General features: G+C 42.3%; 1 protein-coding gene across 1 annotated transcript in view; it reads right to left on the reverse strand.

The window, feature by feature from the left end:
* The window catches only part of ARG2 (arginase 2), a 202,217-nt gene that overhangs the window by 146,685 nt on the left and 40,400 nt on the right, over positions 1-15,132 (reverse strand). The window contains exon 3 of the mRNA XM_040332838.1: positions 12,401-12,578. Coding sequence (XP_040188772.1) covers positions 12,401-12,578 — 178 coding nt within the window. The remainder of the gene's footprint in view (positions 1-12,400; positions 12,579-15,132) is intronic.

A 15,132-nucleotide genomic window follows, 5' to 3' on the forward strand; every position in this document is an offset into this window, starting at 1 on the left:
GTAAGTAAGTTTATAACAATATCTATACTGTCAACTTCATCTTTGATGCTACTCTACTCCTAAGTTTTCATCTTACTTATACATATTTACATTTCCCACCTGTTTTTCTTTTCCTTTTTCTCCCCCTTTCTCTTCCTTTCTTCTTCCCTCATTCCTTGTTCTAATTGCTATTCTCTTTTACTGCCCCAAACTTTGCTCCTCTTTCTCGTTTTGCTCTCTGTATCCTTTCATGGGACCTTTGGGTCTCTATGTGGGACAATTAAATGGGTTCATGCAAAAGTTTCACAAACAATTTGTGCTTTTTATTTGTGTCTATTTACCGTTTTCTTTTTCTGTTTATTGTATAATTTATTGTTATGATTATTATCATTCTGTAGAATGTATGTTAAGCTCCTGAAGAAGCGTTCTCCAAACGCACAACATGTCGGGCTGAACACCCATCTGAGAATTCAACCGGTCTTCAAATTCTACGAGTAAGTGGTTGCGAGTCTTCCAATTTTGTTGACCTTTGTAAGTGTAATTTTAGGTAGTAGGTGGCCTGTCATGCCCATGTGTTTTCAATCATTGGCTGTATTTCTGGCACTTTCTTATGTACGTTTTGTATTTTAAATTTCTATATTAAATATCCATAATTTTAACTATATTACGCCTCAAAAGTCCATTATCTTCCTTATGCACGTGTGTATTCTTCCTTGTACAAACACGTGTATATACAATCTTGTTACAATTAAGCAAAAGTTACAATAGTCCCAGTTTCTCATGTTTTCCTTGGGAACAAAATACCATGATAGGGGCAGAAGTGGAATAATTGTCGATGTTATAACTTTAAGGTTGAAGTTGATGGACAAGTATCTCTTTAGCAACATAACTATGTAACCAAAAAAAAAAAAAAGACCACAGAGGAGAGGCAAAATTAAAGTGTATCTAAACCCTGAAACAACAATGTAGAACATTGCAACATACTAGTCCTTGGTGCGATAGCCACTGTATATTCTCCAAGCTTTTTGCTTCATTTTCATCTGGTAATCAAACAAATAACATACCTCCTGTCCCTGGGCAGCTATGTCACTCCTCCACTGTATCTATGAAGGGAGCCATGGTTGTTAACCTAGTCTGCTCTCTTGTTATGAACTACAAGTATGTCTGTATCTCGTCATCTCCATTACAAGGCAATTGGTAGTTTTAGAGTCCATTCACACTTGTACGACTTAACCACTTCAGCCCCAGGAGGATTTACCCACTTCCTGACCTGCCCATTTCTACGGCACTGCGTCGCTTTAACTGACAATTGCACATACGATGTTGTACTCAAGCAACATTTATGTTCTTTATTTCCCACAAATAGAGCCTCTACGGCTTTAAACCACTTAAGACCCAGACTAAAATGCAGGTAAAGGACCAGGCCCCTTTTTGCGATTCAGCACTGCGTCGCTTTAACTGACAATTGTGCGGTCGTGTGACGTGGCTCCCAAACAAAATTGGCGTCCTTTTTTTCCCAAAAATAGAGCTTTCTTTTGGTGGTATTTGATCACCTCTTCGTTTTTTTTGCGCTATAAACAGAGCGACAATTTTGAAAAAAATGCAATATTTTTTACTTTTTGCTATAATGAATATCCCCCAAAAATATATATAAAAAAAATGTTTTCCTCAGTTTAGGCTGATACGTATTCTTCTACCCATTTTTGGTAAAAAAAAAAAAAAAAAAAAAAACAATCGCAATAAGAGTTTATCGATTGGTTTGCGCTAAATTATTAGCGTTTACAAAATAGGGGATAGTTTTATTGCATTTTTATTAATTTTCAGCGATTTTCTTCGTGACTGCGACATCATATCGGACAATTTTGACACATTTTTGGGACCATTGTCATTTTCACAGCAAAAAATGCTATAAAAATGCATTGTTTACTGTGAAAATGACAATTGCAGTTTGGGAGTTAACCACTAGGGGGCGCTGAAGGTGTTAAGTGTGACCTCATATGCGTTTCTAACTGTAGGGGGCGGGGCGGGACATGTGATGTCATTAACTGCCTTTCCTTATATTAGGGAACAGACGATCAATGACAGCGCCACTGTGAAGAACAGGGAAAGGCGTGTTTACAAACACCTCTCCCCGTTCTTCAGCTCCGGGGACCAATCGCGGGACTCCAGCGGCGATTGGGTCCACGGGTCACACAGCTTCGGACCGGGTGGCGGTCTGCCAACGTATATCGGCGTTAGGCGGTCCTTAAGTGGTTAACTTTTACACTATAAAAACAAAAAATTTCTTTTTACTATAAATATCCAAAAAAAAAAAAAAAAACGAATTTCTTCATCAGTTTAGGCCAATATGTATTCTTCTACATATTTTTTTTTTTTAAAAATGCAATGAGCGTATATTGATTGGTTTGCGCAAAAGTTATAGCGTCTATAAATAAGAAATATGTTTATTGCATTTTTTTTAACTCGTAATGGTTGTGATTAGGGATTTTTAGCGGGACTGTGGCAGACAGATCGGACACTTGACACTTTTTTGGGACCACTGACATTTACACTATTGCTATAAAAATGCACTGATTACTGTATTAATGTCGCTGGCAGTGAAGGGGTTAAACATTAGGGGCAATCAAGGGGTTAAATGTGTTCCCTGGGAGGTGTTTAACTGTGGGGGGATAGGACTGACAGGAGGAGGAGAGAGATAGCTGTTACTGATCACCAAGATATCAGAGAGAGGAAGAACGGGGAAAAGCTGATGTAAACAAGCATTTCCCCATTCTTTCTATTGACAGGACACTGATCACAGCTCCCTGTTCTCGGGAGCTGTGATCAGTCTCGTGTCACACGTAGCTCCGCCCCCTACAGTTAGAACACATCCCTAGGACACACTTAACCCCTTCAGCGCCCCCTACTGGTTAACCCCTTCACTGCCAGTGTAATTTTTACAGTAATCAGTGCATTTTTATAGCACTGATCGCTGTATCAAGGACAATGGTCCCAAAATGGTGTCAGATGTGTCTGCTATAATGTCGCAGTCATGATAAAAAAAAAAAAAAGCTGATCGCCGCCATTACTAGTAAAAAACTTTTTTTATAAAAATGCCATAAAACTATCCCCCATTTTGTAGACGCTATAATTTTTGCGCAAACCAATCAATAGACGCTTATTGCAAATTTTTTACCAAAAATATGTAGAAGAATACATATCAGCCTAAACTGAGGAAAAAAAAATTATATATTTTTTTGGGGATATTTAATATAGCAAAAAATTATTGCTTTTTTTCCAAAATTGTCACTCCATTCTTGTTTATAGCGCAAAAAAAAAAAAAAAAACCAGGAGGTGATCAAATGCCACCAAAAGAAAGCTCTATTTGTGGGAAAAAAAAAAAAAAGTTGTCAATTTTGTTTGAAAAAAACATGTCGCACGACCGCGCAATTGTCAGTTAAAGCAACGCAGTGCCGAATCGCAAAAAGTGCTCTGGGTCTTTGGGCAGCCAAATGGTCCGGGGCTGAAGTGGTTAAAAGTCAGATCTATTTAGTACATAAGGATTTAAACCAGGGGTGGGCAATTATTTTTTCGATGGGGCCACATGAGAAACTAAAAATATTTTGGAGGGCCGGGCCAAAAGGCTAAACTCAATACTGCATAAAATCAATTGTATTTCTTTATAAAAAGCAGTAAATATCATTGTTGGAAAACTGGTACGAGTACTTGTTATAGACATGGCACAGGAGGGGGACAGAGGCTGGGGACATGGCACAGGAGGGGGACAGAGGCTGGGGACATGACACAGGAGGGGGACAGAGGCTGGGGACATGACACAGGAGGGGGACAGAGGCTGGGGACATGGCACAGGAGGGGGGCAGAGGCTGGGGACATGGCACAGGAGGGGGGCAGAGGCTGGGGACATGGCCCAGGAGGGGGACAGAGGCTGGGGACATGGCACAGGAGGGGGACAGAGGCTGGGGACATGACACAGGAGGGGGACAGAGGCTGGGGACATGACACAGGAGGGGGACAGAGGCTGGGGACATGACACAGGAGGGGTCAGAGGCTGGGGACATGGCACAGGAGGGGGACAGAGGCTGGGGACATGACACAAGAGGGGGACAGACGCTGGGGACATGACACAGGAGGGGGACAGAGGCTGGGGACATGGCACAGGAGGGGGACAGAGGCTGGGGACATGACACAGGAGGGGGACAGAGGCTGGGGACATGACACAGGAGGGGGACAGAGGCTGGGGACAGGCAGCCACTGTTTAATCAATAACAATTGATTAAACAGTGGCTGCATGTGATGGCACAGTGGCTGCGTGTGATGGCACAGTGGTTGCGTTTGATGGGCACAGTGGCGACAATTGATGGCACAGTGGCTGCGTGTGATGGGCACAGTGGCAACAATTGATGGCACAGTGACTGCGTGTGTTGGCACAGTGGCTGCATGTGATGGCACAGTGGCTGTGTTTGATGGGCACAGTGGCTGCGTGTGATTGGCACAGTGGCTGCGTTTGATTGGCACAGTGGCTGCGTTTGATTGGCACAGTGGCTGTGTGTGATGGGCACAGTGGCTGCGTGTGATGGGCACAGTGGCTGCGTGTGATTGGCACAGTGGCTGCGTGTGATTGGCACAATGGCTGCATGTGATTGGCACAGTGGCTGCATGTAATTGGCACAGTGGCTGTGTTTAGGAACAGTGGCAACAATTGATTGCACAGTGGCTGCGTGTGATTGGCACAGTGGCTGTGTTTAGGAACAGTGGCAACAATTGATTGCACAGTGGCTGCGTGTGATTGGCACAGTGGCTGCGTTTGATGGGAACAGTGGCTGCGTGTGATTGGCACAGTGGCTGCGTGTGATTGGCACAGTGGCGACAATTTATGGTGGCACAGTGGCTGCGTGTGTTGGCACAAGTGGCTGCATGTGTTGGCACAAGTGGCTGCATGTGTTGGCACAAGTGGCTGCATGTGATGGGCACAGTGACCCCTCCCGGCCCTGCCTACTGTTATCACCGCGGCGGGGAACATTACAGACAGCGTTCGTTTGAACAGCTGTTTTCCCCGCTGCGCATAGACACTCCCCCTTGGACGGATCTGTCCAATCGCGAGCAAGGGGGAGTGTCTATGTGACTCCCCCTTGCTCGCGATTGGACAGATCCGTCCAAGGGGGAGTATCTATGCGCGGCGGGGAAAACAGCTGTTCAAACGAACGCTGTCTGTAATGTTCCCCGCCGCGGTGATTAACGTGGCAGCGGCGGCGGGGGTGGGCCGGATTAAAAGGTCCGCATACGGCCCGCGGGCCGTAGTTTGCCCAGGTCTGATTTAAACCGACTAGCATACGATTTTTTTACTATTTCTTTTGCATATAACATATGATTAAAAAAAACATGCGAACATTGTCATAATTGAATAAATGTAAAAAAAAAAAAATTTGTTGGTGAACACTTTTATGTTTCAATTGCAAGGAAGGATATATTTTCAATTGTATCTAAATGCCCTGTACACACGATCGGTTATTCCAATGAAAACGGACCGATGGACGGGTTTCATCGGACGAACCGATCGTAGATGGGCCCCATCAGTTTTTTTCCCCCCCCATCGGTGGAAAAAAAAAAATAGAACCCGTTTTAAATTTTTTCTATGGTTCAAAAACCGATAGAAAAAAACGTTCGTCTGTGGGTAAGTCCATCGGGCAAAAATCCACGCATGCTCAGACTGAATTAGGAGACGGGATCGCTCGTTCTGGTAAAACTAGCGTTCGTAATGGAGATAGCACATTCGAAATCTTGCAAATTATTGCATCGTTTAATGCAGCCTATTGTTTTATTCGTTCTAAGGCTTCATTTCCACTGGCGTTTTTACAGCCACTGTTAGGCTTTTTTACAGCTTAAAAACGCCTGTCCATGTTTATTTTGTAAAAAAAAAAAAAAATAATTTTTTGTGAGCTGCAGCTTTAAAAATGCCGCGGTCGCGTTTGAGCGTTTTTGCGCGTTTCTGAGCGTTTAACGTCTGGCGTTTTTACAGCTCTACTCTGGAGCTTCAGAACGCCCTGGTCCTGCGTTTTTTTTACAGCTCAAAAACGCCTATACCATTTGCAGCTCAAAAACGTCTATGTGGGCATGATGCCATAGAATAACATGGACAGGCGTTTTTAAGCTGTAAAAAACGCTCAGAAAAGTGGCCGTAAAAACGCCAGTGGAAATGAAGCCTAATGCTAGAATAACGAAGTTGTTTTGCTGATGGTATTTATACAGAGTTCTCACATACTGATTTATTTTCATTTTTGCGTGTGATCTCATGAATAATGTTTTTTTTTTTTTTTTAAAGCCATATCTCCATAATATATTTTACTCCAGATCATTTTTTGGGGCTTTTAATATTTTCAGGTGATATACAGCCATGGCCAAAAGTTTTGAGAATGACACAAATACTAATTTTCACAAAGTCTGCTGCCTCAGTTTTTGAGATGGGAAATTGCATATACTCCAGAATGTTATGAAGAGTGATCAGACGAATTGCAATTAATTGCAAAGTTCCTCTTTGCCATGAAAATTAACTTAATCTCATAAAAAAAAAATCCACTGCATTTGTAAAGAAGGCTTCAGGGTGCCCAAGAAAGTCCAGCAAGCGACAGGACCGTCTCCTAAAGAGGATTCAGCTGCGGGATCAGAGTGCCACTAGTGCAGAGCTTGCTCAGGAATGGCAGCAGGCAGGTGTGAGCGCATCTGCACGCACAGTGAGGCGAAGACTTTTGGAAGATGGCCTGGTGTCAAGAAGGGCAGCAAAGAAGCCACTTCTCTCCAAAAAAAACCATCAGGGACAGATTGATCTTCTGCAGAAAATATGGTGAATGGACTGCTGAGGACTGGGGCAAAGTCATATTCTCCGTTGAAACCTCTTTCTGATTGTTTGGGGCATCAGGAAAAAGGCTTGCCTGGAGAAGAAAAGGTGAGCACTACCATCAGTCCTGTGTCATGCCAACAGTAAAGCATCCTGAGACCATTCATGTGTGGGGTTGCTTCTCATCCAAGGGAGTGGGCTCACTCACAATTTTGCCCAAAAACACAGCCATAAATAAAGAATGGTACCAAAACACCCTCCAACAGCAACTTCTTCCAACAATCCAACAACAGTTTGGTGAAGAACAATGCATTTTCCAGCACGATGGAGCACCGTGCCATAAGGCAAAAGTGATAACTAAGTGGCTCGGGGACCAAAACGTTGACATTTTGGGTCCATGGCCTGGAAACTCCCCAGATCTTAATCCCATCGAGAACTTGTGGTCAATCCTCAAGAGGCGGGTGGACAAACAAAAACCTACTAATTCTGACAAACTCCAAGAAGTGATTATGAAAGAATGAGTTGCTATCAGTCAGGAATTGGCCCAGAAGTTGATTGAGAGCATGCCCAGTGGAATTGCAGAGGTCCTGAAAAAGAAGGGCCAACACTGCAAATACTGACTGCAATTGTCGATAAAAGCCTTTGAAAACGTATGAAGTGCGTGTAATTATATTTTACTACATGACAAACAACTGAAACAAAGATCTAAAAGCAGTTTTTGCAGCAAACTTTGTGAAAACTAATATTTGTGTCATTCTCAAAACTTTTGGCCACAACTGTACAATTTTTTTTTAGCAAGTTATCACAACAACATTATAATTTTTTAGTATTTTTTTCCCCTCAAGGAGGTTGGTGTCCTTTGTTAATTACAAATTGTATTTATGAAATGTTTTATGGCTATTCACCAGAAAAACACATAGACAAGTATTTGACTTAAAGAAAATCTCCATTTATTCTGTTAAAAAATAAATAAAGAGGAAGGGCAACAATTGTAAAATCTGCCGAATATATGCAGACTTTGGACCCCAAAGGCAGACAACATGAACTGGATTAAAAATAAAATAAATAATCTGAGGAGTTCCTCTAATTGGGATCACAATCAAGGTGGAAAAAGCAGGAGGTGGAGGAAGCAGAGGTGGAGGAAGCAGAGGTGGAGGAAGCAGAGGTGGAGGAAGCAGAGGTGGAGAAAGCAGAGGTGGAGAAAGCAGAGGTGGAGAAAGCAGAGGTGGAGAAAGCAGAGGTGGAGATTATGACCACAACAACAGGTATGTGTCTGTCACCACAGCTTCAGGTAAAGAGATGTAGGCCTGCATATTTTGAATACCCTTTTTAGGGGATGAACATGGTGGTGTCGCACAAACTACTACTACTCCTTTCTTAAGTGCTAGTGCACAAATAATAATTCAAGAAATAATGGAATGTAGTAGTGAAACGGACATTATGAGGAATAGGATGAATGTCATTGAATTTTTTTTTTTTTTTTTTAAAACATCGACATTTTGGGCGAATAGTAGACTGACCCCCCACCACCATTTTTATATTTTTTGGTATGCACCCAAATTTGCATTGGATATTCCACAAGACAAAATTTGAAGATGCACACAGTGTGTCAACATGTGACATCTGCCATAACAGGATATCTATGTCCGTGTTTTGTGGGTGCAACCCCTTCCTCGCTACTCAAGAGGAAGGGTTTGCACCCCCAAAACACCTCCATTGATCCCCCATGATGGCAGATAGCACATGTTGACATTTGGCATGGGATCAGAATATAAATACCCATTTTGTCACACAAACTGTGTGCATCTTCAAATTTTGGCTTGTTCAGGGGTGACATCACCCCATGTCATGTGTTTCTAAGGTTGAACTTTGTAAGTTCATTGTTTTAAGATATTTGCTTGTTTAAACCATGCCTGGTTAGGCAAACCAAAAAAAAAAAAAAAGGTTCTATTTTTATAAATAAAAAAAAAAATCTTCAAACGCACAAGTTGTGGACAGAATAAAAAAAAAATTCTACTCAATGTGTGGCTTCTACTTTCTATGCTGAATACCAGTTTGTACATTTAAAAGTGCGTGTTTATTTGTGGTTATTTACAAACAGAGAAATCCATTTGGCACTACAAAGTGCACTATAGGAGAACCAGGGAGACAGATAAAAGAAACACAAGCAATAATGACAAAAAAAAAAAAATGGTTTTTAAAAGAGCACATTTTTGGTTTATTTTTTTTTCGGAATGAATTACATTTTGTCTGGCATAGCGATGGCCCCCCTACCCGTGAAGTACTCCACGTAATTAACTCGTACTTCACGGGCACTTTGGGGGGCCAAGCCAGTACGGCCAGTGTCCAGGACAGTGAATGTTTGTGAAAGTCCGGCCTCAGGCCCAACATTAGTTAAAATATGATGATGAATGTCTGCGCAGAAAGTTGTGCAGGATGCAGCAGAAGACAATGTTATTAAATTTGTATTCCGCCATGTGGATGGCTGTCAGGAACAGGCAGAACCGGCTGGCCATTATCCCAAAGGCATTCTCTACAACCCTCCGGGCTCTGGCCAGCAGGTAATAAAAAACCCTCCTCTCCAGGGTGAGGGTCCTCCGGGGAAATGGCTGCATCAGGTGTGATCCCAGTCCGAAAGCTTCATCCGCAACAAAAACAAACGGAAGTGCCTCTATGTTGTCCTCATCTGGTGGCAGTGCCAGGCCACCAGTCTGGAGACATTGGGCAATTTCCGTCTGTGTGAAGACTCCGCCATCTGACATCCGGCCATTCTTCCCCATGTACACATACATAAACTCGTACTGTGCCGACACCACCGCCATTAACACAATACTATTAAAACCTTTATAATTATAATAGTACGACCCCGAACGGGGTGGTGGCACTATGCGGACGCGTTTCCCATCAATTGCCCCTCCGCAGTTAGGAAAGTCCCACCGCTCAGCAAAATGGGATGCCACAGTCTGCCATTCCTGTGGTGTTGTGGAGTCAAAAAAAAAATTATTTCTTTTGCACATAAACATTGCAATCAGATTACAAAAATACATTCTTGTCCAACATCAGTATAACATTTATTTGAATGAGTATTTAAAGCCAAAACTATAAAAAGACCCACTTATCAGATTCCTCACCCCTCTGATGGTGATATAGGGGGACAGCTAATCCAACAGACTGAAAAAAGGGGTCTGTCATACGGAGAAAATTCCTGAAGTCATCAGGGTTATTCTTCTCATGGATTTCCCGCAGCAGAGGCATGTGAGAGAATTGGTCCCGCTGGAGCAACCAATTCTTGGCCCATGAACTCCTCCTCGCCCTGTTCACGGCCTGAGCTCGGGTTACAATATGAACTTCAGAAACAAGCCCATACGCAGCATGAACTCGAGAATGAGAACGTACTTCCAACATGGCTTAGAACCGGTCGGCTGGTCAGAACGAACTTTAAACAGAACGCACCGAGGAACAGCATGGCCTATAAAAAAACGACCTGAAAACCAGAAAACAAGCGGACAGGAACGCACTGCAAAACAGATACGAGCCCACAAGCACCAACTGAACACCAGAAAACGATCTGAAAAGCACGGAGACTGAAAAGCGCGAATCGGCTCTCACCAAACTTTTACTAACACGCGGTAACACTAAATCAGCAAAAGCAGCCCAAAGGGTGGCGCCGTTGGATTTCACCTTCCCCTTTATAGTGCCGTCGTACTTGGTGTACGTCACTGCGTTCTGACACGAACGGATTTTTGAATGATGGTGTGTAGGCAAGACTGATGAAAGTCGGCTTCATCGGATATCTGATGAAAAAAAACATCGGATTAGATTCCATCAGATATCCGATCGTGTGTACAGGGCATAACTGGTGTGGATGATTATTTATGACACCATTTAAATTATTGCAAACAACACTCAGATTTCAGGCATTCTGGGTTACAGCATACACTTTCATTTAGTAACATTACCATTGTAATAAAATACAAACAATAGTTATTTTTGACAACCCAACATAAGCATGAAAAATCTCCTTTCCTCCTGTGAATTCTGCCTGTCACCTCTTTCCACAACTTACTAGGGGTGATATTAGGGCTGCAACTAACAAATATTTTCAGTCGATTAGTTGGCCGATTATCGTTTCAATTAATAACTTTGCAATTTGCATTTTTTAAGGCCCCGTACACACACGACCGGATCTGTCCGCTGGGATTTATCCGCGGATCAGTTCCAGCAGACAAATCCGGTCATGTGTACGGCCTAGCGGACATTTTTCGGCAGACATTTGTCCAGCCGACCGTTTTCAAGCGGATAAAAATTTCTTAGCATGCTAAGAAATCTATCTGCTGGAAACCTGTCCGTCAGACTTATCCGGTCGTCTGTACAGACTCACCGGATAAGTCCGACCGATCCCCATCCCTCGCATGCGTCAAAGTGATTCGACGCATGCTTGGAAGTATTTACCTTCCAGGGTCGCGCACGTCGCCGCGTCACGGCGACGTCACCGCGTATGTTTTCCGCAGGGATTTTGATCTGATGGTGTGTACAGCCATCAGATCAAAATCCGGAGCAGAAATGTCCGATGGAAACGGTTTGGCGGACCGTTTTCATCGGATATCCGCTCGTGTGTACAGGGCCTAATTGTTTTTGCCCAATTTGTTGTTGGGTAGATCAAAAAACACAAATTGCCGCAAAAACGCATTATATGCTTTTCTGCAGCTTCTCCATTGAAGTATATTGAACCAAAAAAAACGAAATGGCACCGTTTTGCCCAAATATGCAGCAGCTGAAAAAAAGCATAGATGTGAATGTGTCCCATAGGAAACCATGTAAATGAACTGTAGTGTGTTTCTGCAAAAAGCAACAAAAAAGGTGTGACCTAAGTCCGAGATGTTTAGTAAAAAGCAAATAATTGCTACTGTAAGGGGTTCATTTTTTACTGTGGGACCATGAAAGTAATATTTACAGTAGCAATTTGCTCTTTTTGTTTTATTTTTTAACACCACTTACTGGCCGATTAATCGATTATGAAAATGGTAAGCGATTAATTTCATAATCGATTAGTTGTCAATCGATTAGTTGTTTCGGCCCTAGGTGATATGCATGCATAGATGGAAAAATGAAAAAAAAAAAAAAAAAATGACTGATTCCTACTGTATTAAATTGTATTTGTACAAGTTGTAAAGCGATGCGTGAACGTTTGGCTCTATATAAATCCTGTATAATAATAAAAAGAAAACATTTATAATTAATAATAATAATACAAATTATAATATTTTTTATTATTATTATTAATACATTGCAGCTTCTCCTCTGCAGTTTACTTTTTATTTCCAAGGACTAAATACCCCACGGTACCCTGCTGCCAGAAAACAGTCATTCCAATTCCTCCTCTCAGCATATCTGTCGTTCAGAAGGTAGGCTCTGTGAAATGTATAGCAAAGCAATGCCTACTCACTGCTCACAGTGAATGTGTCACAAAATTCAAGGAAATAAATGCGGCAACTTCACAAAGTAAGTTTACAAATTTCAAGATAGAGGACAATTGAGGAAGAGGAAGTATTCACGTTTGCAATAGGTAATAGTAGCAAACAGACTTACCTATGATCTCCTCCCAAAGTTACACAAGTGTAACCAGCTTCTACTACTCTACTAACTTCATCAGCCAACACCTGACATGCAAGGCCAACTGTACGTGGGTATTTAACAGTGTTGTTGTACAGTTTGTCATTAGGAACTTGGGCAAAGTGTAGATCTCCAACATCATATACATCACATCCTGAAAAACAAAATCATTTTCAGTTGTTAGTTCAATATTTTTGGGGCCTTCAGGAAATCTTATGCCACCTACTGTGGTGCCCTTACGGCCCGACGGTTCCCAACACATGCCAATCCCCCGTCTTCTCTAGTTATTTTATGTTACCTTCAACTTAATAGATAACATTCTCCATTACATCTCCCTAACCCTACCCATCAGCCTCCTGCCAGATTTTAAATTTATTAAAACACAATCTGACTGACTGTTGGTGTCAACTACAGTGATAAAAATAAGTATTTGAACACCCTGCTATTTTGCAAGTTCTCCCACTTGGAAATAATGGAGGGGTCTGAAATTGTTATCGTAGGTGCATGTCCACTGTGAGAGACATAATCAAAAAAAAAAAAAAAAAAATCCAGAAATCACAATGTATGATTTTTTAAAACTATTTATTTGTATGATACAGCTGCAAATAAGTATTTGAACACCTGAGAAAATCAATGTTAATATTTGGTACAGTAGCCTTTGTTTGCAATTACAGAGGTCAAACGTTTCTTGTAGTTTTTCACCAGGTTTGCACACACTGGAGGAGGGATTTTGGCCCACTCCTCCACACAGATCTTCTCTAGATCAGTCAGGTTTCTGGGCTGTCGCTGAGAAACACGGAGTTTGAGCTCCCTCCAAAGATTCTCTATTGGGTTTAGGTCTGGAGACTGGCTAGGCCACGCCAGAACCTTGATATGCTTATAACAGAGCCACTCCTTGGTTATCCTGGCTGTGTGCTTCGGGTCATTGTCATGTTGGAAGACCCAGCCTCGACCCATCTTCAAAGCTCTAACTGAGGGAAGGAGGTTGTTGCCCAAAATCTCGCAATACATGGCCCCCGGTCATCCTCTCCTTAATACAGTGCAATCGCCCTGTCCCATGTGCAGAAAAACACCCCCAAAGCATGCTACCACCCCCATGCTTCACAGTAGGGGTGGTGTTCTTGGGATGGTACTCATCATTCTTCTTCCTCCAAACACGGTTAGTGGAATTATGACCAAAAAGTTATATTTTGGTCTCATCTGACCACATGACTTTCTCCCATGACTCCTCTGGATCATCCAAATGGTCATTGGCAAACTTAAGACGGGCCTTGACATGTGCTGGTTTAAGCAGGGGAACCTTCCGTGCAATGCATGATTTCAAACCATGACGTCTTAGTGTATTACCAACAGTAACCTTGGAAACGGTGGTCCCAGCTCTTTTTAGGTCATTGACCAGCTCCTCCCGTGTAGTCCTGGGCTGATTTCTCACCTTTCTTAGGATCATTGAGACCCCACGAGGTGAGATTTTGCATGGAGCCCCAGTCCGAGGGAGATTGACAGTCATGTTTAGCTTCTTCCATTTTCTAATGATTGCTCCAACAGTGGACCTTTTTTCACCAAGCTGCTTGGCAATTTCCCCGTAGCCCTTTCCAGCCTTGTGGAGGTGTACAATTTTGTCTCTAGTGTCTTTGGACAGCTCTTTGGTCTTGGCCATGTTAGTAGTTCGATTCTTACTGATTGTATGGGGTGGACAGGTGTCTTTATGCAGCTAATGACCTCAAACAGGTGCATCTACTGTAATTTAGGATAATAAATGGAGTGGAGGTGGACATTTTAAAGGCAGACTAACAGGTCTTTGAGGGTCAGAATTCTAGCTGATAGACAGGTGTTCAAATACTTATTTGCAGCTGTATCATACAAATAAATAGTTAAAAAATCAAATTGTGATTTCTGGAAAAAAAAAAAATTCATTATGTCTCTCACAGTGGACATGCACCTACGATGACAATTTCAGACCCCTCCATGATTTCCAAGTGGGAGAACTTGCAAAATAGCAGGGTGTTCAAATACTTATTTTCCTCACTGTATATCCCGAAAGCACAAACTATATGTATTACTCCCACCCCTATAACTGTTTCCAGCATTGACCACATCCTAGCACAGCACACCTCCTTTTCCACCGCTTTCTGCAACCATTATACTCCCAGCTACCTGGTCTGATCATGAAGCAGTATCCCCAGTACAAAGTCATCTTGTGACGAAACCCGTAGGGAGGAGCGACGTGCTGACGTCACCCAGTTTGCACAGGTCCCAGGAAGGACAGCTGCTACATTCAAGCATGTTTTTATCATTTTTTTTAAACATTATGTTGAAGATTTTACACTATGGAAGCCTTATGTTTTTTAGGGTCATTATATGCTTGGGTTCTTCCTTGAGTGTCGAGTGCTCTACAACTTGATCCCCTGGAAGAACAGAGGCCTTGGCTGGGTATAAAAGCCACAAGCGGGATAAACCTTCTGTAATAAGAGGTCATAAAGAGCTGGTAAGCTGGCAATTTATAAGGTGGAGCTTTTTCTTTGGCGATCACACACTATTCTGGTGATCAGTAGTGCATTGTGAGATTACATAGTATTACATAGTTAGTCAGGTTGAAAAAAGACACAAGTCCATCCAGTCCAACCACAAAAAAATAAAATAAACAAACAAACAAAATAAAAAAACACAGTACAATCCCATACACCCAACTCCATACCCACAGATGATCC

The sequence above is a fragment of the Rana temporaria genome, chromosome 13, assembly GCF_905171775.1.
Source record: "Rana temporaria chromosome 13, aRanTem1.1, whole genome shotgun sequence".
NCBI lineage: Eukaryota > Metazoa > Chordata > Amphibia > Anura > Ranidae > Rana > Rana temporaria.